The sequence below is a fragment of the Balaenoptera acutorostrata genome, chromosome 1, assembly GCF_949987535.1.
Source record: "Balaenoptera acutorostrata chromosome 1, mBalAcu1.1, whole genome shotgun sequence".
Taxonomy (NCBI): domain Eukaryota; kingdom Metazoa; phylum Chordata; class Mammalia; order Artiodactyla; family Balaenopteridae; genus Balaenoptera; species Balaenoptera acutorostrata.
In genome coordinates, this window is record NC_080064.1 from 21656357 (window position 1) to 21682880 (window position 26524).

A 26524-nucleotide genomic window follows, 5' to 3' on the forward strand; every position below is an offset into this window, starting at 1 on the left:
GGCGGCTTCCGGTACAGCCTGTGCCCCTGTGCACGCCAACCACTGTGGACTGCTCACAGCAGGCACTCGTAAGACGTGTGCCCGGGGGACTTCCCTGGTGGTCCAGTGGCTGAGACTCCGCACTCCCAATGCAGGGGGCCCAGGTTTGCTCACTGGTCGGGGAATGAGATCCCACATGCCACAACTAAGAGTTCTCATGCCACAACTAAAAGATCCCACATGCCGCAAAGAAGATTTAAATAAATAAATATTTTATATATATATATATATATATATATATATATATATATACACACACACACACACACACACACACATATGAGTGTGTGTGCCCAGGCCAGGGCTAAAGCAGAGGTGGGAATTGCAGGCCCTGCCCCCTGCGGGGTCTGTTGAAAGAAAGAATCTCCAGAGACATTAGTGTGTGAGACAACTTAGAAGGGACAAGGAGGGGGCAATAGAGAGGGTGAGATAGCTGTGCAATTCCCACCACAAAACCATCCACTTGTAGGACCCAGGGGGCCCAAGAGTATTGTCAGTGGATGCCTGAATCCTTCCAAGTCCACCACTCAATGCTCCTCTGGCCTTGGCTTGCACACCTCTTGGGATGGAAGCCTCACTACCTTTTGAGGCCAATTCGTCCGTCTTCCTGACTGGAAGGAATATCTTCCTTGAATGGAACTGAAACCTGTGTCCCTGCTCTGCCCTTGTGAGTTTTTCCCAATAACTGGAAGAGGTCTGCAAGCCAGGAAAGGGTTAAAGTGATTTTCTTTTTTTTAACGTGGACAGAGGAGCAAAGATGGTTAGCAATGGGGAGGGGTAGCTGAGGGTCCAGAAACTGTACGGGAGAGATAAGATAACCCTGCTTGTTGCCAGGGTGCCCTAGCAAAGCATTATGTGAACCCTGTGGTAAGGGTGGCCCATGCCACAGCCTGAGGCCCAGTCAATGCCACAGTTATGGGCAGTGGCTTCGGACATCCAGTGGCGCCCGTCGAGATTGGACTGATAGCAGGATCTGAAATACCAGGCACCACGAACAGTCACCTCGCAGTTGCTCTTGCTTGTATCATGGTTGGTGTCATAGGTGGTAAAGGGCTTCCTGCTGTGGAAGCTCAGGGAGTCCCCTGGCAGGAAGGGGATGGGAGGCACCTAGGTGCCGGCACCTTGGAGAGATGATCTCACAGGAGCCTCAGAGCAATTGTGAGGTGGATGTTTTCAGGCCCCATGAGAAAACAGCAGTGCCAAGGAGCCAGGGTGTTTGCCCAAGGCTACACAGGGGCACTGGGACTTGAGCTCAGGACTGTGGCTCCAAAGCCACTGGCTCCGCCGCCTACCTTGTCCCCTCCCAGAATCCTCAGCTTCCCTCTTGCTCCTTTGTCTCCTCCCAGCTCCCATCTGCAGCCTGAGCAACTGTGCCAGGGGGAGCTGGGAGGGATTTCTCAGAAGCCTGGGCAGGAAAGGGGGCTCTCCTGAGGCACCTCCTCATAACCACTTCCCTCTTTCAAATTTCTCCTCAACAGCTGGTGTTTCTTTGAAAAAAGCCTTCTCTGGTTCCTCTTCCAAAGCAGATAATGCTGGGGACTTCCCTGGTGGTCCAGTGGCTAAGACTCCACACTACCAATGCAGGGGGCCCGGGTTCGATCTCTGGTCAGGGAACTAGATCCCACATGCATGCCACAACTAAAGATCCCGCACACGGCAATGAAGATCCCGCGTGCCGCAACTAAGAACTGGCAGAGCCTAAATAAATGAATGAATAAGTATTAAAAACAAAAAAGGCAGATAATGCTAACACTCAACAGAGCCTCAGAGGTCTCCCACACCCTCCCTCCCTGCCTCCTTACCCATTTTACAGGGGAGGAAACTGAGGCTCTGACCCAGAAGGGACTTGCCCAAGGTCACATAGTTAGTAAATGACAGAGCTGGACTTAAACTCAGGATTGTTTGCCTCCAGAGCCCAGCTTCTTCACTCCTACACCCCCGTGTCTCACGACTGCCATTTTTCAGATGAGGAAACTGAGGCCCACAGAGGGGAAGGAGTTGTCCTGGGTCATTCATGGAGGCCGTGGCAGCCCTGGGAAAGAACCCAGCCTCCCTCACCTTCTTTGCCTACTCCAAGGCCCCACTGTAGGCTCGCTCACCTGCAGTGCCCTCTGAGAACCTGCCAAGCACTAGCTGGGTAGTGACCTGCATCCCCAAGGAGGTGGAAGGCCCCACAGTGAGCAAAGGTGCAGTTGTCTTTAAAGTCCTCCAGCTCCACCCGCAGCTCCCAGGTACCTGGGGGACAGGGAGGCAGAGATGGAGGAATCCTCAGATCCCAGGTGGGAAGTCAGAATGTCAGGGAAATGCCCCTCCAGCTCCCTGGACCCTACTGAGAACCTACTCTGGAGAGTAAGCTGGGGCAAATTCTCATTACCCAGCCAGAATTCGGACTCCTGGCTCCCAAGACCTGCTTTGTAGGAGGACCAAGAGCAGAAGAAATCCACGAAACCATCCTGTCACCGCTGGAATAGCTAGGGAGGCAGAGAAGGCTAGCATGGCAGCCATTACTCCAGGCTGTGCATGGGATGAGGAGAAGCAGGGGGCAGAGGCAGCTGAGAGTGGATGCACTGTGGGGGGCAGGTGGACAGGCACCCCCTCTTTGGATTGGGGGCTTGTTGATAAAGTGTGAGTCCAAGTGAGCCTTGCCTGTGAATATGCTGACGAGCTCTACACACACTTATTACCTTTTACTGACTCTCAACTTCACACTGTAGCCTCGAAAGCCCTGGGGGAACTGAAATGATAAACATCGTCCCTGTCCTCCCGAGAGGGTCAGTCCAGTTGGGGGTCAGATTCAAAATAACCTGCTTTAGTTTACTATCATAAGAATCAAGATATTAGAGCAGAGAGGTCACCTCCAGAGGCCCACCCAGCCTTACCCTGATGCTCCCTCCCAACCCCACTTTCCTCTTCAAGCCAAGCAGACCCCAGGCCCTGCAGAGTTTCTCTCCTAAATATCTTTCAGTCTAAGAGCCTCTACTTCCATTGTTGCCACTGCCCACCCTCTTCTCCTGCCCTGACCCCTGCAGTTGCCCTAACCTGTGTCCCTACCTGCAGTCTGGTCCCCACTCAATGCATCTGCCACAGTGTAGCCTGAGTCTTCTTTCTAAAACATGTCCGACCTGGTCCCTCCCCTGCTTAAAACTCTTCCATGGCTCCCCACTGCCCTCCACACTCCTCAGTGGGTCATTCAGTGCCCTCTGTGAACTGGTCTTTTCAAGGGCCCTCAGTCCATGCTTGACCCACAGCAGTAGACCTCAGCCAACCGCTCCACCTGCTCTCAGCTCATTCATACAGTCCTCCCGCACCCTCTTGTACTCTCCTGCCTCCTTACATTTGTCTTTCCCTCTACCTGGAATGCCCTCCTGTACCTCATCTATCTCGAGAACTTCTACACAGCCTTCAAGGCCCTCTCATATGGCATCTCCTCTGTGAAGTCTTCTCAGACTTCATTCCTTAGTGAGTTACGCTTAAGGGGTGCCTTGGCTCTGGTGGGCTCTGGCTCTCCCTAGGGGCCAAGGGGAAGAAGTGCCCACTGGGCCTGACTTCTGAGTCCCTTCTCTCCCTGACACTCACTCACCAGCCAGCCGCCCTCTGTGGTGTCCACGTCACAAAAGACTGGGAGGGCTCGGCCCTCGGGTAGGCACAGATGGTACCAGCCGCTCAAGGTGGCATCCCGGCTCAGCAGCTCCTGGCAGCTCCTGGGGCCTGGGGAAGGGGAGATGGACTGAGGGGGGCCCCCAAGTTATTCCCCAACCCCCACCCAACTCACAGGCAATGGAACAGGCCAAGTGTGGGACCCAGGAGCCCTCTTGATTCCTTTGGACCCCTGAAGAGGGGTTCCGAGGTGCGCTGGGCCACACCTGGGGTCCACCAACACCCCAGCACCAACTGACTCCAAGTGCCTGGCTCCTGTGAAGGCGGCCTCACTCTCCTGGCCCCAGAGCAGGTTTGCTGAATCTCCTGCCCCAGGGAAAGATGAGTGTTGGCTCTGAGGTCTGAGTACCTCCAAGGGAATGCCCATTAACCACCATAGGGGAGGGTGCCCAGGTCCTTCTAATTCTCCCCACTCCTCCCAGCCTTCCACCCCCTCTGCAGGAGAGAAATCATAGCCAATTCCTGAGCAGCAGCCAAGCAGAGGCAGGGACAGAGCAAAGAAAGAAGAGGAGACCTCTGGCCCCACATACTCACCAGGCTCACCCTTGGGGCCCATCTTGCCTGGTGGTCCAAGTTGCCCTGAAATCCCAAGGCAGAGATGCATTACGTCCCACCCCATGTCAGGGGCGAAAAAGCAACGAGGGATTTGGAGCCAGAAATCAAATCCCAGCTGCAGCCTTTCCTGTCTCTGTGAATGTGGGCAAACTGCTTATCCTCTCTGAGCCTCACTTTCCCCCTAGCAAAATGGGGATGGTACCACCTACCTTACAGGATCAATCTTCGGATGCTGGGCATCCAGCCTGGAGCCTGGCACGCAGTAGGTTCCTTGCCCTTTTGTCATGGGCTCTCAGCACAGACTGTAACTGCTGCACCCCATCCTCCCCAGCTTGCGCCAGGTCCCTGCCTGCTCCACAACATCTCTCACCTCGAGGACCTGGCGCTCCCTTCTCCCCAGGACTTCCTGGGGCTCCAGGACAACTGGGCAGGAGGACAACTTTGCTGGCTTCCAGTTCCCTGGTTTCTGCAGGGAGACATGGGGCTGGGTGGGCACAGGATGGGCATGGGGGGAGTGGGCATTTCTCTCCCAGACCCCTCTGCACTTCTGTTTTCATCCCCCAGATTCTAGCTGTCAGGACACTGGCCTCCGGAGCTGGCAAGGTTTTTCACCATTTGCATCTATTTGCATATGTTTTTGTGCAGAGCCCAGATTATCAAACTCCCACACTGCTCCTTGAGGCTAGTGAGCCTGGGTGGGAAAAGGATACCTAGGGAGGGAATGAGGGCAGATGGGTACAGAGGGCGCCCTAGGCCTCTACCTGGGCAGCTGGGGCATCCTGGGTTCTCAGGCGGGCTCCACAAACAAGAGGAGCAAAAGGGAGAGTGGGGTCCAGGGTGGGCCCACCTTGCTGGAGCCTCTGAGGGAGGAGGCCAGTTTATAAGGGGCCAGGCTGGTGAGAGGACATGAAACAAGACTTCCTCCTGTTGTCCCTCCCCAGGGACACCCCACCCAGGCTGGAACCAGCAGAAGGTGGGGGCATTTCCTTCCTCAGCCCTGGAGAGAATGGGCATAATCCCTGCCTGCTCCAACCAGGATGGAGTCCAACTTCTGATCCTGGCCTCTAAGGCTCTGCAGCCATCTCTTCAGACTTCTGGATTCACGTAGGGTTTTTCAACCTTTGAACTTTAGCTCAGTCTTTGCCTTCCATCCGGAAGCCTCCTCCTCTTCTCTCTCTGTGAAGCTCTGCCCATCCATGAAGGTCCAGCCCTAATGCCATCTCCATTAGGAATCCTCCCCTGATCCTTGTCACCAGTATCAGGAATGACCGCTGCTACCATCTGTTGGGCACCTACTGCACCCCACGAGTCATGCTGGGTGCGGTACGTCACCTCCCATCATTACACAGCCCTGCTCATGGTCGTTATTACTGGCCCTGGGTTATAGGCTGGTACATAGCAGATGATCAGTTAATGTTGGTTAAACGAATGAATAAAAATGGAGAAACGGGCCCAGAGACAGGACATGATTTGTGTTCTCTCTGGCACTTATATGCCACAGATTTTGCCCAAGCCCATGCCCGCCCCCCTTAGCAAGGTGACTTCATGCCCACCCTCAGGTCCACTGAGAAGCCCCTGGCAGTGCCTAGAAAATAGCTGCTAATATAGGCCATCGAATGGGCAGACCGTGCAGGGCAGGCGTGGAGGCTGGGAGGCCAGTGAAGAGGCAGCAGCCTTGGTCCAGATGTGAGTGGTGAGGTCTGAGCTGGAGAGGGACCTCTGGTGATAGGGGAGGAGAGGAAAGGCTCATTCATTCATTCACTCATTCATTCCTTCATCCACTCATTCATTCCTTCATCAAACCCTCCCTGAGAGCCTCCTTTTTCCAGGCCCAGTGCTTGTGGGGGTGGGGAAGGCTGAGGTTCAAGAGGGTGTAGGGAAGGTAGAGGCCAAGTTTGCCAGACAAGATGGATCCATGAGATGGACGCTGAGACTCTGCAATTCCAATTCTAGGAATCTGTCCTCCCTACTCTCTCTCACAGGTGTGCCAAGATCTGCAGACAAGCCCCTTTACCATGATGCTGTTTATGATAAAGTGGAAATGACCCAGCTGCACATTGATAGGATGCAGGCAAATAAATCATCACCATCTGTATAAGTCATAGGGCAAATCTGATCTATAATGAAAGGGGCAAAATTGCAGAACAATATGTAAAGCACGCTCCCACTTTGTATTTTTAAAACGCTAAATGTGTTTTGTGAATTCATAGAAAAAGGTCTGACACATCCTGTTAAGCATAGTTATTTCTGGGGAGTGGGACCAGGGGGAGAGTGATTCTCGCTCTTTATATAAAGTTCTGTGTAGTCCTCTTGTTCCTTACAGGCATTTACTACTTTTTTGGGGGGGCTGCACAGCTTATGGGATCCTAGTTCCCCAAACAGGGATCAAACCCGTGCCTCCTGCAGTGGAAGTGTGGAGCCCTAACCATTGGACCGCCAAGGAAGTCCCGGCATTTACTACTTTTGAAAAAGAAAACATTCAATAGAGTAATTTCCTTAACTGGGTGGAAAGCCACAAAGATATAGGGGCATTTCCTCCCTTGGCCTGGGAGAGAATGGGCATTATACCAGCCAGGATTAAGTGCTGGGTGGAGAAGCCAAGGGAGGGTGACCCAGGCAGGAGAAACTGCATGTGCAGGGGCTTGAAGAAGAGAGAGCAAGGCAGGCTGGGTAACACTAGGTAGATGCAAGGAGCTGGAGGGGAGGCTGATGGCTGAAAGGAGGGGGGTGTTGATGGAAGTGAGCATGGAGGGGGAGGGACGAGGAGGTGGACTGTTTGGCATTGTCCATGGTGGTGCGATGTCTAGGCAGGTGAGCCCTCTGTGAGGCCAAGGAGTAGCTGGAACTCCCTGTGGAGCCCAGGGGCCCTAAAGCCCTTCCAGCTGCAGCTGGAGACCCTGCATGGAGACTAGGCCTGGGGCAAGAAGAGGTGCAGGTGGCTGACCACAGGCTGCCCAGCTGGAAGGGTGGATGGGCGCCCTGGAATGAAGCAGACGGAGCACATGCACCTGCTCTGAACCTTCCCCATATCCCACAGAGATGCAACCGCTGTTACCCAGCTTTACAGACGAGGAAACTGAGGCCAAGAGCTGTTCAATTAACTTGTTCCCGTTCACACAGAGCAGTCAGGCTCCACAGGCTGAACTTTCACCCATGACTCTCTATTGCCTCTCAGCTTCCTAGGACAATCATGGGACTAAATCAGATACTGATGTCAGACTCTCAGCCACATGCCTGGTTTCCAGCAAGTGCCCCATTGATAGGAGATGTTATTAGTCAGGGAAGACTTCTGGGCCCAGGGATGGGGGGGTGAAGAGGGGGAGGTGGGCAGGGGTGGAGCTTTCCAGAAGGGCCTGCTCAAGGAAGGCCAGAAGTACCCTGTGGAGGGTCCCGGGGGCATCTCCACCTTGGCACTGGGGCAGAGACCCAACTTTAGAAGCCAAAAGAGCCTGGAGATGCCTCTGCAGAGGAGTTCTGAAGTTCTGCTCATTCTAGAGTCAGAAAAACCTGGATTCAAATCCCAGCCCTGCCCCATTCCACTCTGTGTGCTCTTAAGCAGGTGTGCTTACCTTTCTGTGTCTCTGTACCCTTATCGATAAAGTTGTGGAGGAGGGGATTAAACACATGTAACAAATAAAAAATTTTTCTGTTTTGGCTGTGCTATGCAGCTTGTGGGATGTTAGTTCCCCAACCAGGGATTGAACCCGGCCCCAGCAGTAAAAGCGCTGAGTCCTAACCACTGGACCACCAAGGGAATTCCCCCAAATAAAAATATTTTAAAAGGTGACAGTATCAGTTCAAGTCTGAATTTACATTAAGGAGAGGACAGTGGCCATACCCCCACCCTATCCAATCCACACACAGCCCAAGACATGGGACATAAAACACAGTGCTGGAAAGAGTTCCTTTATTCGGGGGCAGTGTCCAGGCCAGGTTGATGGGAGGAGGCAGGCTCCAGACCTAGTACCAGGCAGGGGGCCCGCAGGGATGATGGATAAGACAGGAGGTGGTTGAAGGATGCTCTCATCTGCAGGTACCAGGCCCAGACAGGAGGGGATGTCAGGTATTGGGCACCGAGCCTGCTCGGTGCCCACAGGGGCCAGAATTTGGTGACCAAAGTTTCTCCCACCCCTAGCGCCCACAAGCAGGCCAAGAGAGCAGCCTCTTCATCCTTTTTCCCCTGAGTGTGGAATCCAGGCCTGAAGGGGGTCAGATTCTGCAGAGGCCAGACAGAGAGGGCACTCAGGGCAGTGGTCCCACCTCAGCCAGGCCAAGGACGCCCACCCTCAGAGAGCAGGCGGTGGTCAAAAGAGCAAACGCTTTAACGGAGGCTGCAGCGATCCGCCCCACAGCACACGGGGGCCTCAGAGCAGCTCCCTTCTCGGAGGAAAACCAAACCGCACACATGGCCCAGGCTCCTGCCCGTGGCCACAGAGCTGCAGGCCGAAGGCTGCCTGTGCTGTCACCTACTGGTTCTCCTCCCTGCTGGCAGCATGAGGGGACAAAGACAGGTGGGCTCAGTTGGGCTCGCAGACGCCGGGCCCAGGCTGAGTCCTGCCCCAGCCAACACCCAGCAGAGAGAACCCCACAACTGGAGGAGGGAGAAGGGGTGTGGCTCACATGGGGGAGGCTGGGAGGGACTCATCGCCCCTAAGGCTGCCCCACGGGGAAGACAACGCACCGGCGCTAACAGGGACCTGAGGGGCAAGAGAGGGGGGCGGGTGGGCAATGAGCTGGGACTCGGCGGGCTAGGTACTCACAGTGTCTGGTAGGTGCTGTCCTTGGCCTTGAGGAAGCGCAAGACAAAGAAGGCCACTGTCTGCAGGCTCAGCACCAGCACGACGCCACCAATGAAGCTGGCCCCATCAAAGCCAGGGCCGTGGGCCTCAGGGACCGAGGGGCTCTCTGCAGGGTAGAGGTCACAGCAGGCCACTGTGGGCCAGGAGCCCAGCCCCACCCCAGTACCCGGCACAGGTCATCTGGAGGCCCCAGTCCTCACTATGGGAGGCTTGAGCAGCAGGCTCAGAAGTTCAGCCCAGACCCTGTGGGCGGCTGGGAAGTGCCTGGTGGGAGGGACAGTGCCTGGCTGGGGAGGCAGGGCCTTGGCTCGGTCCTGGCTCTGCTCCTGAGCTGCTCGGTGGCTTGATGTCTCTTACACCCTCTCTGAGCCTCCTGACTGCAGGGACCAGATGGTGACTGAGCTCCCTGCCAGCCTCCCTCTGCCACAGCGGCCCAACAGGGTGAGGATGGACCCAGAACTTGGACATCCACACCCGCTTCAGCTCAGAGTCCCTCTCAGCCTTGGGTCTTGGGGTTTGAAGCCCAGATACAGATGCTGTGGTCTCCTTTCAGGGCTCCTAAGTCCTGAGACCCTGAAGTCACTCAATGCCAGAGCCCTTACTTAGGGAGGGAAGGAGCAGAGGAAGAAGTGGAGGCCCACACCCTACCAAGTAGATAAATGAAGACTTGACGATGTACGTCAGAGGGAGAAGCCAGGCTCTGAGTGCCAGGCCTGTCCAAAGCCACCCCACAGTTAGGGCATAGCCAGACTCACACAGCATCCCCTGACCCTTTCCCCTGCCCCCGCCTTGTGGCCCACGGTTGCCAGGACGTCTGGGTGGCTCCCAGCTGTGCCACGTTAGCCATCAACTCCCACCAGGGATTCAATTTCAGGCCCTGGGCCAGGTGCCCAGAGCAGGGCAGGGCAGGGCTGGTGGTGGAAGATCATTCTGGGGCAGTGAGAGGGGCCCAGTTGGGAGCTGGGTCCACCTCCCAGAGGGAGTAGCTTGTGGAAGGGGGGGTCTGAGAATATGAAGGGCAAAGGGTAGTCCCAGCTGCAGCTCAGGGAGCCCCAGGGAAGGGCACTGGGGAAAGAGGAGCAGAAGAGGGAAGAAATAAGCTGTACAACACTGATCTGGGGCTCAAGCCGGAGGGAGCTGAGCCATCAATAATTCAGCCCCTAAGATCACGTTTCCGGCTTTAATTAACCAAGAGCCTCTTCAGCCATCCTTGCCAAGCCTGCTGACCTCCAGGCCCTGAGGGGCAGTGGGAACCAAGGGGTGGGGTTCTTGCCTCTGTTTTGCCAGGAACCTGCTTTGTGACCCTCTCTGAGCCTGGATGTTGCAGTAGGTAGTCACTGAGGACACCTTGGCAACCTGAGCCATACACCCTCAGCACCAAGTAGGTCCGGAGGGGGTCATCCTGAGTTCTCTGGTGTGGGAGAAGGGATGGGAACCATCATTTCTTGATCACCTTCTATGCATCAGAAACTGAACTAGGTGCTATACATCTTCTCATAAAATCCTCACAGCAACTTTGTGAGGTATTATCCAACCCACTTTACAGATGTGGAAACAGCCTCAGGTGGAGAAATCACAGGGCTGAGGTCACAGATCTCGTCAGTGCCTGAGCCCAGCTCTGTCTTTCCCTGCACCTCTAGACCTCCCATTCCCCCAGGTAGTACCTACCTGTTGTGATGGTCTTCGGTTCATAAGTGGGGTGGTGATGCACAGCTGAAGAGACAGGGAATCCATAATAATCCAGATCCCCACTCCCAATTCCCATCAAGACCCCAGCCCAGGCCCACCCAACACACTTTCAAGCCTTAGTTCACACAGTTCCTTCCACCAGATATGCCCTCTTTCCACTCTACCTTTAAGTGTCATCTGTGATGCCACCTCCTCCAGGAAGCCCACCCCCATTCCCTTCTGAACTTCCAAAGTCCTCACTATGGTTTAAAATAGAAGAGCTAGCTCCCCCATCCTCTCTACATGCTTGTCCTAGATCCTCTGGCCGTACCAATTTACAGAGGAGGAAACAGGCTAGAGAGGGGAAGGGACTTCTCAGTGAGCTAAAGGCAGAACTGAAGCTGGACCCTGGTGTTCGTGGGCATAGTCTACTCTCTGGGAGAGGTCAATTCCATACTGGAGGCAGGCTCTGGCTGGGGACACCTCAGCCCCCTCCCTCCAACTTGACTTAGGCCAGCAGGAGCCCCCTTACCTGGACATGACTCTGAGCGGTTGTAGACAGAGCAGCCTTCCTTGACCACCTCGGCTTGGGCCACACAGTGTCCTGGTGGGAGAAGGTGCAGGGAAGAGGTTTAGGGGGTGGGGTCAAGGCCTTGGCGTTCATAACTGGGGGCACTAAACTTGGGGAGGGCCTGACTCCGTACCTGGCTCCTCCGGCTGACACTGCTTCCACACGCAGCCAGAGAGGTTGTGTGCTCTGTTCCCCTCCACACAATGCTCACAGAGCTTCAGCTGTTTGCAGGCCCCTCGGACAGCTGGCCAGATGTTCATGCGGAGCAGGGCTCCCCGCCCAAAGCCTCGAGCTCCTTTACCTGGGAGTGGCATGGGTGCAACACTTTGAACCCAAGCTACAGCCCCCCTTCCCCACTACGGTGGATCTCACCCCTCTGCACACATACACTCACCTGGATCTCCCAAGCCCCACTGCCCATCTGCAGTTTCCACAAACACATGGTTACACACACCAAGAACCTCCCTGACATTCACCCAGAGCACCCTCCCTTTGCATACATCGGGAGCTACCCCCCCATACACCTGGGGCCGCTTCACTTCCATACACCTGAAGCTCCCTCACACCTGGCGCCTATATGTACACACAGGGCTCCACACACAGCTGGAGTCCCCTTCTACCCACCCCAGGAGCCAGCCCCGCACACATGTGGAAAACTCCCCTCCCGCCCCCCAACCCCCGACTGCTCCTGGCAGGCGGCTGGGTGAAGGGTGAAGGGCACGCGTTACCAGCCACAGCGAGCTGGGCACACAGGAGGAGGCAGCAGCAGCCGCCACAGAGCGCAGCCCGTAAGGCGCGGGGTCCCGGCGCGGCCATGGCGCGGAGACGGAGCCTGGGGGTCGGGGTCTGCGGAGTGCTGGTGTGGCGCGCCCCTTCAGGACTCGGCTCCGCCAGGGTGTAGGGAGCGAGACCCGGGCAACCTGGGCGAGGCCAGGTGGGCGTGGCTCTGGCAGGGAGGGGCTAGTGACGCCACCAGGTGGGGCGGGGTTTTGTGGTCTGAGGCGGAGCCAGATAGGGCGTGGGTAGTGGGCGCGGTCTGGTGGGGGCGGGGTTCGGGGATCTGGGGCGGGGCTCCGGCAAAAGGAGGTGGAGTCCAGGACCGGTAGCCGGCCAGGTCGCTGGATTCCGCCACCCTCAGTTTCACGAAAACTCTGCTGCATTATTATCCCTACTTCACAGGTGAGGAAACTGAGGCTCAGAAAAAGTGACTAGTCGGAGGTCACAGAGTTAGTGGCAAAATCTGGATTTGAAGCGAAGTCACTTTCCTGACTTCCGGGCTTGCGTCAAGTGCGTCCTCCAACCAGGCCCCAGGACAGCGAGGATCGGCCTCCAGGCTCTGGCAGCCCACCTCGCTTCACCCGTTGCACCCTCCTGTCTTCTGCCCCTCAACACACCGCGTCTACCTCTGACCCACCACATCCCCTCTGGCCAAGTCAGCGGTCTCATTGTTACTGGGACAAGTGGGCCTTTCCATAGCCTTCCTCTCTGCCTCTTCTGGTTCTTCTCCCTCTGCAGCCACTTCTCAGGTTCCTTAGAAGACACCTCCTCTTCCTCTTCTCCCCATCCTCCATTCTCCCCTTTCCCCTCCCCTCCCCTCTCCTTCTCCCCCTTCTCTACTTCTCCTTTTCCTCCTTTCCCCTCTTCATCTCTGGTGGCCCAGTTCAGTCCTGAGCTCTTATTTCTCCTCTCCTGGGGTCATCTCATCCATTACTCTGCCATCAGTTCCCAACTGAAAGCCAACGAGTCCCATATCTCCATCTCCAGCCCAGTGCTCGCTCCCCAGCTGCCACACCTGTAACTAATAATACATAATTAACATCTATTAACGACTTACTACTAGCAGAATGTACATTCTACTAAGCAGTTTCACTAGCAGCTTCTCTTCTGACGTCCTCAACTACCCTCTAAGCATGGGTTTTGTTATCTCCAGTTTGCAGGCCTCTAGTAAAATCACTTGCTCAGGGGCACACAGTTAGGAGGGGAGCCAGGATGTGGACCCAGGATCCAGTGAGGCCAGAGGCTACTCTCCCCTCTGCTATGCCTCCTGAGGGTCCATCTGCTTCCTGGGCACCTTTACCTGAGTGTGCCTCAGGCCCCTGAAACTGCCTGATCCCTCTTCCCACTCAAGGAGACCCCTTCATTCCCCCCGGCACCTGATTGGAAACCATGGTCTCATCCTCACTCCCTCCGTCTGTCTCAGCCCCCAGACTAAAGTCCTGCAGATTCTGCCTCTACGTCTCTCCTGTGTCCTGCTCCCTCATCTTCCCTTTGCTGACCTCACACTGCCTCTCAGCCTCCAGGACCCTCCCAGCTCAGCCCTCACAGTGCAGGGCTGTCCTGAAAACATGGATTCAACCATGAAACAATTTTCAATTCAGCTTGGCCTTCACAGCCCTGTGATTCCTGGCTCTTGAAGCCTTTAGAAGTCTTGTGCTCACCCCAACATCTTCTTACCCTCTGAGAAAATAGAACAGCCTTTCCCCCAACACACACCCTCTTTTGTACCTCCTTGCCTTTATCCTATAGCTGTTCTCTCTCCTGGAGGGTCCTCCTCCTCTCCTGACTACATGTGTCTGGCAAACTAATCCTTCAGGACAATGCAAAATGGGCACCGCCTGCAGGAAGCCCTCTGTGACTGTCGTGGAGCAAGGCTGAGCTGCTGTGGCACTTGTCCCAGGTGGTAGATCCAAATCCGTCTGCTTTCCCGCACCCAAGCCCTCATCCCCTCACCATCTCTTGCCTTGGTGACTGCAGTGGCCTCCTGGTAGGGCTTCTGCTTCTACTCCCCACCTCCAGTCTGTTCTCCACTCAGCAGCCAGAGCAATCCTTTGAAAATGTAAGTCAAATCGTACCATTCCCATGTTTAAGCCCACCAATGGCTCATTGCTCTCCAATACTGGCATGATCTTCCCCCTGCCTACCTCTCTGAGCTCAACTCTCACCATGGCTCCTTTGGCTCCAGACACACTAGCCTTCTCTCTGTTCCTCAAACACATCAACTCTTTTCCTCCTAAGACTTGGTACCTGCTGTGCCCTCTCCTTGAAACTCTTCTATCCTCCCTTCAACTGACTTGCTCCATGACTTCCCTACTTAAAACAGGTCTCCTGGTTATTCTACATCATCATGCCTCCTTTTTCCCTTCAGAACACGTATCAACTGTATAATTAATTACTCATTTGTTTCTTAGGCTATAAGTGAGTTCCAGGAAGGCAGGGACCATGTTTATCTTCATCTGTAGTTAACTCCCTGCACACATAAAAGCTAAGCAGGTGGTTATCAAATAACCATACTGTACCATCTTGTGACTGTGTACATGTTTGCCTGTCTCACTGGTCTGTGAGACCCTTAAGGGCTCCCTACTTAATATCGTATTAAGTATTTACTTGTAGATTGTCCATCTCCCCATCAGAATGGAAGCTCCATGAAGAAGGCAGAGATTTTTGTTCATTGCTGTATCCTCTGTGCCTAGAACGGTGCCTGGTAAATAGTATATGCTCAATAAATATTTATTGAATGTTGAAAATGCAGGGATATGGCCACATCATCTTTCTGTCTGCAGCACCCTCTCAAACCCAAGCCCAGGGGAACTGTCAGTGAATATTGGCTGAATGAATGAGTCAGTGCTAAGAATGTGTGCGCTGATGATGCCCAGATTCTTGAGGCTTGGACAAGGAGCTTGTGTAGATAGTATCTGTGTCTCTCACACACACACCTCCCTCCAGAGCCTAGGCCCATAGGATTCTGCAGATTGGTGAAGAGAGAAGAGGTAAGAAGTCTTACCTGGAGGTGAGCGCTCACCGCCATCTGGTGGTCACCTGGGGAACTGCAAGTACTATCAGCCCTAGTTCAACTTCACTCCCAGCCCCTTCTGGGGAGATGGTGACATCTAGACTAGAATGAAGGCACACTGGATTTGGTTGCAGATGGAATGGCTTCAGATCCCAGCTCTGCCATTTACTGTGCAATTTGGGGCAAGTCCCTGGCTTCTCTAGGCTTCACCTGTGAAATGGGGTTGCAGGACTCTTGTAAGCACTGGGCTCTGGTCTGGCACCTGGTAGGTGGGAAGGACTGGAGGGGGGTGTCAGTGATGGGAAGGAATCAAGGAGGCATGGCAGAGGGCATGAGTAGGAGAGAAGAGGAAGGGCTGCCCCTTCCTCTAGACAGCAGATCTTTGGGGAAGGGAGACCTGGTTGGCAGTGATGGCCTCAATTGTCCTGTTGACATGGGGCAGTTTTGGAGCATGAGAGAGAGTATTCACATGAAAATCCACAGCCCCACTTGAGTCTCTTAGGTCCCCAGCATTTCTCATGGTTAGAAATATCAGTGCACCCCCCGGCTGGCTGAGGATCGTCTCCATCATGAATGACACCGTACCTATCTGGATCAGGAAGTTCTGGCCAACCAACTACTTCAGTGGAAGCATGGTCATTGATGTTCTTCACCCTGGAAGGGCAACAGTATCCAAGACAGAAATTTGGGGAAAACTAGCCAAAATCTACAAGACCACATCAGATGTCATCTTTATACTTGGAGTCAGAACCCATTTTGGTGGTGACAAGACAACTGGCTTGGGCATGATTTACGATTCCTTGGGTTATGCAAAGAAAAGTAAACCAACACAACCCTGCAAGACATGGCCTGCCTGAGAAGAAAAAGAACTCAAGGAAACAGTGTATGAAATGCGAGAACAGAATGAAGGAGGTTGGGGGACCACAAAGGCCAGTGTTGGTGCTGGCAAAAGGAAGGAGTAAAGATTCTGCAGTGACTTTATCTGTGGTGATTTTGCCAATTTTTCATGAGAGGATTAATAAACTATGAAAAAATAGAAAAGACCACTGCTGCACAGAATAGAAGATAGTCTCTCATACACCCTTTCTTTCCTTCTCCCTCCCTCCCTCCCTTCCTTCCTTCCTTCCTTCCTTTCTCTCTTTCTCTCTCTCTCTCCCTCTCTTTCTTTCTTTCTTCCAAGTGCTTGCAGGATCTTTGTTCCCCGACCAGGAATGGAACCCGTGCCCCCTGCAGTGGGAGCACAGAGTCCTAACCACTGGACTGCCAGGAAATTACCTCTCATACACCCTTTCATGCCAACCTCCCAGCAGCCTTCACCCTTCTCTGAGACCAGCTGGACAGTTGTTGGGACCCAGCTCTGATGGGGACGAAAGTGAATACCTGGGTTCTGGGGCGCTAATGCCCCTGTATTCTCTCTGATGCCCCCGCCTTCCTTGACACCGTGAGTATTACAACTCTCTCTCTGTTTTCCTTCTCTTTCTCTAGATGTTGCTTTTTGTTTAATCATCCAGTCAGCAAGTATTTATTGAACACTTACTCCATGCCAGGCATTGTTCTCCAGCACAGAACAGAACAAAGTCTGTTCAGTCCTGGTGGGGCTGACACGTACTTTTTTAGAAAAGAATAAATTTAGAATTTCAGGAGTGCTAAGTGCTCTGAAGAATAATAAATCAAGGAAAGAGGGCAGAGAGTGATGGGGAGGGGAGTGGTAATCTAGGGTAGAGGTCAGGAAAGCCTGCCCCTGACGAAGTGACTTGGGTTCAGAGACCGGAATGAAGTGCAGGGGTTCCAGGCAAAGGGAACAGCCAGTGCAAAGGCCCAGGAGCAGCAATATTCTCATCCGCAGTCTGTGCTCTCAATGGCAGGGTTCCCTGAGGCTCCTCCTCACTCTCTGCTCCCTCCCCTGGGTGATGTCATCTACCCCTAGAACCTGCACATCTATGCCTCCCAGGTGTCCTCCTCCTGCCAGATATATTGGCAGCCAACACAGCCAGTGCTGATAATGTGCCAGGCCCCTCCCAACAATCCCATGAAGAAGATACTAACATTGTCTCTATCTTATAGATGAGAAAACAGGCACAAAGAGCCTAAGACGCTCACCCAAAGTCACGCAGCTAGGAAATGGAGGAACTGGGATTTGAAACCAGTCTAGACTCCTGACCACACCACCTGCTAAACACCCCAAACTCACCATGTCCAACCTGAAGTGCATTATCTTCCCCAGCCTTGACCCTATCCTCTCCCCATGTACCCTGCCACCGCCTGTCACCTCCTTCTCCCTGCCCTACACTGACTGTGGGAGCTGTAGTGGTTCTGTGTTGCAGGGAGAAGTTGGTGGGGCCTGCGATCTGGGCTGCCTTGGTTTCCTCAAGCCCTAACCTGGTCCCTGCCCCCCATCCCCATCCCACAGGGCTGGTTGATTCCAGTGAGGATCAAAGCTAGAGACAGAGGGAGGAGGAGCAGCCAGTTCCCCTCCCCCAGAACTGGCCATATCTGTCACATCTGGAGAAGTCAGCTGAGAGAGGTTCCCTGGGGACAGGCAGGGTTGGGGAAGAGGGAGCTCCTTCTCCATGCCCTACCCTGCCAAGGTGTCTAAGATGGGAGGTTGAGAGGGGCCTGCCCTGGGTACTGAGCTGCTAGGTTTCCTGCTTCCAAGTTCCTCCCGGCTCCACCACTCCTGCTGCTTCGGGGAAGTGCCCCCTACCACCACCCCGCTGGCTTTCCAGATCCTTGAATAAATAATTCAGGTTTTGAAATCTTGCCAGGCCCACTCTTCCCATGCTGTGAGGGCGCTATTGGGCTGACATGATTGACGTCACCCAGCTCCTTATGCCAGCCCCAGCATCACGAGGACCTGCCCTGGCAGCAACTTACCTGCCTGGTCACTGTCAGTCCAGACCCTCTACGCTGTCCTACTTACCCTGGGGTCCACTCACCACAGTCACCTAGTATCTTTCTTTTTTCCACCTGGTATCTTCATTCCAGGACCCTACAACCCTCATCACAGCCTTGTCACTTCAGCACTTGTGACAGGGTCACGGTGACCTGAAGTCCTATCACCTGGACACTCCATCTTCCCTTTCCTTTGCCACCGCCTTTTGCCACCCTGCAATCCCTGAACCCCATCACGCCACAGAATCACCCTGACATTGCTATGGTTGCCCTGGGGGCTTCCCTCTCTACCTCAGCGTCCCACTGCCACCATCCCCCAAGATCCTGTCATCATGCTCATACCGTCACTGCCACCCACCTCCCTGCTCCCTCATGCTCCTGTCACCATCACCTCAGGGCCGTTTCGTCTTGGCAACCCCTGCCATCCTCACCGGGGACGCCCATTCAGCCCCATCACTCGGTTTCCGTCACCTGAATTCCATCAGCCTTTGCCACCCGAGAGTCCCATCACCCCACAGTCTATCCGCGTTCCCTTTCCGCTCCCCCTACACATCCCCCTCAACCTCCCGTGGACTTCCAGGCTCTCGCACCAGCGCCCCCGAAACCCCCGGCCCCTAGAGGGCGCCGCGTCAAGGACAGCGCGGGCCGACTCAGGAGGGGGCGGGGCCGCAGCCACGGTCGCTTTTTATGAATGGGGGAGCGGGCGGCACGAGGCCTCATTACTATGCCGAGCGGCGCGCGCTGCGCCCCAGCGCGGCTCACCCATTGGCCAGGCGGGCCGCTGACGTCACCAAACCGGTGGCCGGGGGCGGGACGGGGCGGGGTGACTCACGTCGCTTCTCCCGCGGCCGTGGGGGCTTCTCGGGGTCTGCATACACCCTGCGCAGCCTGGACCCGAGCGGAGCCTCTCCGGGGCCCGGCCGCGCCCGGTCCCGGGAGGTGAGTAGAGGGCCACGCCGCGGGCACCAGGCGTCCGGGAGGGCACTCAGGATTCTGGGGCGCTGGGCAAGCGGTAAGGCTCGCAGCGGCTGACTGGGGTCGGAGGTCGAGACCAGGAACCCTGAGTCTGGGCTAGCAGGAGGGGAGCCAGTGTCTGAGTGCTGAGAGCCGTCAGCTGGGTAGCCTGGCGCCGGGTGAGCCCTCCTGCAGGGACCCGAGGCCCTGAAGGGACTGATGGTCATCTGAGTTTCGGCCGGCAGGAGGCGTCTGCGGCAAGGACCCAGGCGTCCGAGCAGGAGGAGGTGTCTGACTTAGGAATCCAGACCTCCGGGCAGGAGGCGGAGTCAGGCCCAAGATCCAGGTGTCCGGGCAGAGGGAGGGGTCTGACTCAGGGATCCAGGCTTCCAGCAGGGGGTGTCTGTTCCAAAGACCCAGAGGTTCAGGCAGAAAGAGGGGTCTGGCTGGGGACAGAAGTCTGGGCGGGTGTGTGTTGGGGGAGGCTGAGTTCCCAGGTGTTGTTACCCCAGGAGTGCAGGGTGGGGGCTGGCGGGAGCTTCACGAGCATTCTCTGGGGGCGGAGTCTGGGTTTGGCAGTACTGAGAATCGCGAGGGGTCTGGTGAGCCTCAGAAACTGAGCGTCATCCTCCCTGGTGGGGAGGGAGCAGAGCTGCTCTCAGTCTTAAGATGTTTTTCCCTCCCCCAGTCCTGGGCCTTTCCCAGCTTCTCCTGGATCCTATGGGCCTCCATCCACTTATGGTAGTCCTTCATCTTGTCCTCCTCTGGTCACACATGTGGGAGAAAGAGACCTGCAGGACTCAGGGAATTGGAAGGGAGAATGAAGAGACCCAGGACAGGGATCCCCAGGAAAAGAGACTCCTGCTAGCCTGGCGGCATAGGAGAGGTTAAAGGTACCCTGGAAGGAGCTTCAGGGCAGGAGTGGGGGCGACAAGGCATTGGGACTCAGCCAGGTATCCTGAGGTGAGACTCCCACTGTTTCCAGACCCCTCCACTTAGCACCCAGCCCTGCCAGCTTCTCACAGGGCCTTTCTCCTACAGGTACCATGATGTGGGGTGCAGGCAGCCCCCTGGCCTGGCTCTCTGCTGGCCCAGGAAACATGAACATGAGCAGCGTGGGCTCAGCAGAGGGGCCCACAGGCCCAGCCACACCACTGCCCTCACCTAGGGCCTGGGACGTAGTGCTGTGCATCTCAGGTACCCTTGTGTCCTGTGAGAATGCACTGGTGGTGGCCATCATCGTGGGCACTCCCGCCTTCCGTGCCCCCATGTTCCTGCTGGTGGGCAGCCTGGCTGTGGCAGACCTGCTGGCAGGCCTGGGTCTGGTCATGCACTTTGCTGCTGTCTTCTGCATTGGCTCGGCGGAGATGAGCCTGGTGCTGGTGGGCATGCTGGCCATGGCCTTTACTGCCAGCATTGGCAGCCTACTGGCCATCACCGTTGATCGCTACCTTTCTCTGTACAATGCCCTCACCTACTACTCAGAGACGACAGTGACGCGGACCTATGTGATGCTGGCCCTAGTGTGGGGATGCTCATTGGGCCTGGGGCTGCTGCCTGTGCTGGCCTGGAACTGCCTGGATGCCCGGGCCACGTGTGGCGTGGTATATCCGCTCTCCAAGAACCATCTGGTGGTCCTGGCCGTTGCTTTCTTCATGGTGTTTGGCATCATGCTGCAGCTCTATGCCCAGATCTGTCGCATCGTCTGCCGCCATGCCCAGCAGATTGCCCTCCAGCGGCACCTGCTGCCTGCCTCCCACTACGTGGCCACCCGAAAGGGCATTGCCACCTTGGCCGTGGTGCTTGGCGCCTTTGCCGCCTGCTGGCTGCCCTTCACCGTCTACTGCCTGTTGGGCGATGCCCACTCCCCACCCCTCTACACCTATCTCACCCTGCTCCCTGCCACCTACAACTCCATGATCAACCCCATCATCTATGCCTTCCGCAACCAGGACGTGCAGAAGGTGCTGTGGGCTGTCTGCTGCTGCTGTTCCTCTTCCAAGATCCCCTTCCGATCTCGTTCCCCCAGTGATGTCTAGTAGCATCCTGGTGACCTTTCAGCCCTGATCACTACAGAATTCCAGAATGTTAGGTCCTCCACGGCTTTGTTCCAACCCTCCAGCTCCGCACCCCAAGACCCAGCTGGTTCTGGAGTTCTAGGACTTTGGGTGTTTCACAGGATTCTGTTCAGATCCCTGCAGGGCCCAGCTGGCTCCATGGTTCTAGAATGTTCAGATGGTCAGGGTTCCACTCAGAAATGTCCCACAGCCCAGCTGGCTTGGAGTTCCAGTATGCTGCTGGGTGTTTTACAGTGCCATTCCAAGTCCCTGATCTTCCCCCTCCCTTGACCTTGACCATGTCGCTTTACTTTTGAGTTTCTGAACTAAAGAGTCAGAGAGGTTAGTTACTCCGTTGATAGATAAGAGAAAGATTTATCTGTATATATGTGCACATACAAAGAGAGTATCTATTTATTATTTATTTATTTATGAATTTATTTATGGGTGTTAAGGGGAAAAAAAGAGACCCACACCTTGAAATCCAGGCCATACCAGGGTACTCCCAGTCCCCAACACCCTCATTTCTGACCTCAGTTCCTAGACGGGGGAAAGGGAGAGAGAGAAACCACGTATTTTGTTATTATTTTTGCTTGTTTTTTATCAAAGAGATCATAGAAACCAGAGCCTTCTCCCAGGGCCCGCCACCCTCGGGTTTGCAGGGGGAACACACCAGCCTCTGGTTTTTTATTTTTTTAAGGAACCATCACCTGAGAAACCGAGAATTCCTCTGCGCTGGGGGCCGGCTGCCCTCTGGTGGCCGTTTTGGGGAAACTGCAGCCCGGCCGGCAGCCGGGACCAGGCCAAGCAACCCCAACTCCACTCCAGCCTGGTGTCCAGCGCCACAGCCAGAGCCTGGCGGCCAGGCCTCACCCTGCGGTGCCCTAGAGGAGGCAGGGTGTGAGCCAACACCAGACCCCTCTGCCAACTGGGGTATGGTCCCCAGTGCAATCCCTATTCCTGTCCCTGACCCAACCCTCAATAAAAAATGATTTTGTGATAAATTTGTCTGTGTGTGTGGAGGGGGTGGAGTGGGACCTGATGGGGGACAGCCTGGAATGGGAGGATTATGCCAGGCCTGGGGGCCTGTGGGGTATATGAGGAGCTGGAGACCCAGGTGGAATGTGGCCGGCAGGTGACACCTCCCACCCCAGGATGCCAATCTGATGGGTCCCCCTGCTCAGACACAGGCACCGCCAGGCAAGAACGCCACCTCCCCCTGGGGACTGGAACCCCTGTTTCTAGACCCTTTTGGGGTTGAAGATGCCTACATCCTGCCCACATGAGCTTGAGCCTGGGCTTTGGCATGAAGTATATACTCAAAGCATGTAGGTGTTCTTAACAACAGCCCTTTCCAGTCATGGGTGTTTGCTGCGTGCTAGGCACTGCGCTAAGTGTACTACATCCATTACCACATTTATGCCTAACAAGCATCCCATGGCACAGGTAATAATAACTTCTCCATTTTACGGATGAGGAAACAGGCCGAGGGAGATTCAGTGGCCAGCTCAAGGTCATACAGCTAGGAAACGATAGAGCCAGGATTCAAACCAGGAACACTTGTTTCCAGAACCTGTGCACTGTCTACTGGCCAATGCCCCCCCATCTCCTTCCTTCCCAACCCTAGGGCTTACGACATTCTGGACTCAGATTTGTGTTGGGGTTCATTCTCACAGCCAGCAGCCACATTTTGGGAGGTGGCTGGATGGGGTCTGTTCATTCAGGAGCTGAAAGAGCTTTTTTGCTATGCAAAGGTGAGTGATGGTAAGTGTGTGCGCGTGCCCTTGTGTGCATTTGAGGATGGAAGTGTTCAGGACCCTGAATTTCGGTGTTTTGGAACCAGAAAGGACATGTTCAACAGGCAAGGGCGGGAGCAGGTTTGGGGTGTGGCTGAAGAGGAAGCTCTAACTACCCAAACGCCCCATCTTCCTGGGTGGGCAAAGCCTGGAGGTGGGGCCCTCAGAGCATCTCCACTGTACAGATGGGGAGACTGAGGCCCAAAGAACAACCACTTGCTCAAACTCACACAGCTGTGCCAGGCTAGGACTCAGGTCTTTCTCCATTTCCCTGGCCAGAGATTTTTGCCTGGTGTTCAAGACCCCTCCCCAGTAGTAGCCACAGGAATCCAAGGGGAGTGGACACGCCAACAGGGGCTGGGTCAGAGCTGGTGGAGGGCGGCCCTGGGCCTAGGTACACATAGCTCCAGCCCAGGCACAAAGTGGGGAGGGTCCACCAGATCTGGCTGAGGCTTATCTCTCTCCCCACCTTCCTGGAAGGTCCCTGGGAAAAGACCCCCACTCAGGAATCACCTGTTCTATGCCAAACATCGCACACAACATCACCGTGGTCCACTGGGTGGTACTATTGCTCTCCCCACTTTACAGAAGAGAAAGTTGAGGCTCTGAGAGTAATGGGTTTTCATTTATTCACTGCTGTCCTTGTGGACAGCTTAAATTCTAGCCAGGGGAGACAGTAATAAAGAGATAAGCTAAAACATGGTAATGTCAGAGAGTGATGAGTCCTCAGAGAAAAACAGAGAAGGGGCACAGGGAGCGCGTGTAATCTCTAAATGAGGGTGCCCCCAAAAGGCCTTCCTGAAGGTGACATTTGATTTGCCTAAAGTCACATAGTAAAAGAGTTGAGCTGAGATTTGAACCCAGGTCCATTTGACTCCAAATCTGTTTCTTTCCTAGGTGAGGGAATGGGTTTCAGGAGTAGCTCAGAAACAGCAAGCAAGGAAACCAGGGCAGGGAGCTCTGTCCCCGGGCTAGGGAAAATTTGGGGCTCTCCAGGCTACCCGTAGACCTTTGGGAGGGGCGGTGTAGGAACAGGCCTCCTTGCTGCCTCCGCCTCACTCCCAAGGAGCACCCACCAAGGACCAGAAGGAGAGGGGCCAGGTGCCTCTCCTGCCCTGGGTGGGCTTGGCCCTTTGCCTCCCCATCCTAGCTTCTGGCTCCAGGGCCCAGCAGGGCCGAATGCTGGCCAGCCTCATGTCTGCGAGGGCCTGTGATGGACCCCCATGCTGTGAGTCCTCCTCTGTCTGTCTGGGTGTGGTTGTGTGGTGGACCTGAGACATTTCTGGGAGCCTGTATCTGCGGTCTCTGCCTTGGGTCCTGGGCCCACCCTGAGGGTGTCTGAATCTGTCCCTGGGGTGGGGCCTCTGCACATGGTGGGGCTAGCTGGCTTCTCCCTGCTCCTGGGATTCTTCAGATACACCTCAGGTCTTCCCTGTGCTCCCCGCTCTGTGTTTCCTCCAGGAAGCCTCCTTGGCTAAGCCCTCCTGTGGCTGTAAAGATGCAGTTTATACAACACACCTTGCTACGCTTCTCCTTAGTAAATATTTATAGAGAAGTCTTGCCTTCCTCGTTGGAATGGGGGCCCCTAAAGGCTGTGTCCCCTCTCCAACTGAGGGTCCCTGAGAGAAGGGACATGTCTGCCCCCCCAAACTGAAGCCTCTATGTCTCTTTCAGCCTCAGACTCATCTGGTGCTCGGCCTGGGGCTGCCCAGCACCACATGCCTGTGTGTGTGCGCGTGCGTGCCTGTGTGTGTGTTTTTGGGGGGGGAGTAGTCAAGCCTTCCAGCCTCTCTGCCTTTGCCAGTTGTCCAACCCCATGCCTGACCCCACCCAGTTGCAGAGGCCTGGGAGGGTGAGCTGGGCAGTGGGGGCTCCCTGGCTTGGGGGAGGCAAAGGCTGGGGCGCAGAATCCTGCCTCTCTGCCGGGGTAGGCCTTGGGGTGAGGGTGGGGCCCATCTGTCCTCCCCTCCTTCCCAGGTCCTGTGTAGAGCAGGGGGGCAGCCCCCGCCAGGGCCATGACCGCCTCTCCCTGCAATAAGTGAGGAGACAGCAGCTATTAATATAAGATGAGTTCACGGGCTCACAGCTTTTGCAGGGTGGAAAACAGGCTCCCGGGGCCGGGGGCTACGGCAAGTCTCGTCTGTCAGATTCTCTCCTGGAGCCTGGAGCCCATCAGCCCCGCATCCCCCAGCTCCCTACATGCTGAGACCTGGGCGAACACAGGCACGTGCACACAGGCACACACGTGGGGGTCCAGGTCTCTGGCTGCTCAGAGAACACACACACATGCACACATATCCAGACATGCACGTGTACCCAGATATATCTGCATACTGGTATGCACACCTGTGCACACAGATATATCATGGTACACATGTACACAGATCATGTCAACTTCATGTGCATATGTTCACATATGCAGAAGCATACTTAAATGTATGCAATGCCCTTGCACACACATGTATACACACAGACACACTTACCCTTATATATACATGTATGCACACAGGTCCAGACATGCTTACATAGCCAGACCCATCTGCATACCACTGCACACGCACATATACACAGGCACAAAACTGCACACGTGCATACAGATGGCATCCATAATCATGTCCATACCTTTGCATACAGGACTACATTCAAGGACTTGAATGCACGTACATGTATTTTGCACACAGTGTACACACAGTCACACAGGCTCCTCACTGTGAGTGCTCGGCAATCATGAATTCACAGGCAGATCCTTGGTTTCCAGCACCATCCGGCTGGCTCAGCCTCCCCTCCCCCAGCCTCATGAGAGGCAGCTCATGCTCCTGCCAACCCAACCCCAATGCCCGCCTTTGGCTTCCCGCCCCCCGGGGGTCCCCAGATCCCTGATTAACCCCCTCACTAATTGGCCACCAGCCCCTTGACTTTGCTGCAGGCCTTCTCGGGAGCTGGGAGCGAGAGGCTGCAAATTGGCCAAGCAGGATGGGTCTGGGGAATAGAGTGCGAGGCGGGGGTGGGGTGCTACAAGCTCAGGGCCTGGCTGGAGCCAGGCAGGGCACCCCCTATACCAGGGCTGGGGGGGCACTGGTATTGTATTCTCATGGGAGGGCACTCTAGGATTCATGTGTACCCAGTCACCTGAGCTTTCCCTGAATGCACTTTTACACACACTTACCAGTCATGTGGGTGGACATGTCCCACCCCACTTCTCCACACAAATGCATGTGAACATTTGCACACACCCAAGTACACTCATGAACAAACGCAGTAAGCATACAAGCAAAATCTTGCCTGTTCATAAGTTCATCCGCCAGATACGCAGACCATTTACGTACATACATCCAAACACACTTCACTTAAACACACAAATGTATCACATGTATACAGGGTTGCAAACACATAAATTTACATGTTACACATGCCTATGAATGTACACCTAAGTATACCTGCAGGCATGCAAGAACATACATCCACATCTGTGCGTGCACACCTGTGGAGTCCAGGCATGCGCGCACACACCACTCCGGTGTGTGCCTACCCTGATGAACTAGCAAGTAGCCACAGAATAGGGAGAACACCCATAGCCAGCCACTGGCTTTGCAGAGGAATAGGGAGCTTGAGGTTCCTGCAGTCTATAGGCAGTGGTGGGGAGAGGTGGAACTCAACTAATGCCTAAGCCTGGTACTTCCTCTGGGTTCTCCTCAGCCTTCAGGGCAGAGGTTCTGGCTTTTGCTTCTGTAGTTCCTGTCTCCTTG

General features: G+C 55.1%; 3 protein-coding genes across 4 annotated transcripts; 1 reads left to right on the top strand and 2 right to left on the bottom strand.

The window, feature by feature from the left end:
- Window positions 1-879: 879 nt before the first annotated feature.
- Window positions 880-5532, bottom strand: FCN3 (ficolin 3). Its single transcript, XM_007198496.2, is given in 9 exon segments — window positions 880-1121; window positions 2139-2175; window positions 2177-2274; window positions 2381-2510; window positions 3620-3747; window positions 3970-4002; window positions 4231-4275; window positions 4622-4717; window positions 5505-5532. Coding segments are annotated over 9 exon segments (837 nt in total).
- Window positions 5533-9007: 3475 nt separating this feature from the next.
- Window positions 9008-12105, bottom strand: CD164L2 (CD164 molecule like 2). Its single transcript, XM_057555725.1, has 5 exons — window positions 12018-12105; window positions 11423-11590; window positions 11251-11322; window positions 10719-10763; window positions 9008-9156 (listed from the first exon to the last, which is right to left on the bottom strand). Exons 1-5 carry the CDS (start codon window positions 12103-12105, stop codon window positions 9008-9010), a joined length of 522 nt encoding a protein of 173 aa, XP_057411708.1.
- Window positions 12106-18789: 6684 nt separating this feature from the next.
- Window positions 18790-21964, top strand: GPR3 (G protein-coupled receptor 3). Of its 2 annotated transcripts, XM_057555715.1 has the most exons (3): window positions 18790-18910; window positions 19967-20889; window positions 21683-21964. In XM_057555715.1, exons 2-3 carry the CDS (start codon window positions 19972-19974, stop codon window positions 21884-21886), a joined length of 1122 nt encoding a protein of 373 aa, XP_057411698.1. In that variant the 5' UTR covers window positions 18790-18910; window positions 19967-19971; the 3' UTR covers window positions 21887-21964. The 2 variants fall into 2 exon arrangements, with proteins under 2 accessions (XP_057411698.1, XP_007170548.1); XM_007170486.2 differs by lacking the exon at window positions 21683-21964 and having other exon boundaries at window positions 18833-18983; window positions 19967-21182.
- Window positions 21965-26524: the final 4560 nt, after the last annotated feature.

Coding starts and splice junctions, on each gene's coding strand:
- CD164L2 (XM_057555725.1), bottom strand. CDS start 12,105: ATGGCCGCGCCGGGACCCCGCGCCTTACGGGCTGCGCTCTGTGGCGGC. Junction 11,323..11,422: donor GTGTCAGCCGGAGGAGCCAG/GTACGGAGTCAG, acceptor TTCTCCCACCAG/GACACTGTGTGGCCCAAGCC. Junction 10,764..11,250: donor CCGCTCAGAGTCATGTCCAG/GTAAGGGGGCTC, acceptor CTGTCTCTTCAG/CTGTGCATCACCACCCCACT.
- GPR3 (XM_057555715.1), top strand. CDS start 19,972: ATGATGTGGGGTGCAGGCAGCCCCCTGGCCTGGCTCTCTGCTGGCCCA. Junction 20,890..21,682: donor GCAACCAGGACGTGCAGAAG/GTGCTGTGGGCT, acceptor TATTTTTTTAAG/GAACCATCACCTGAGAAACC.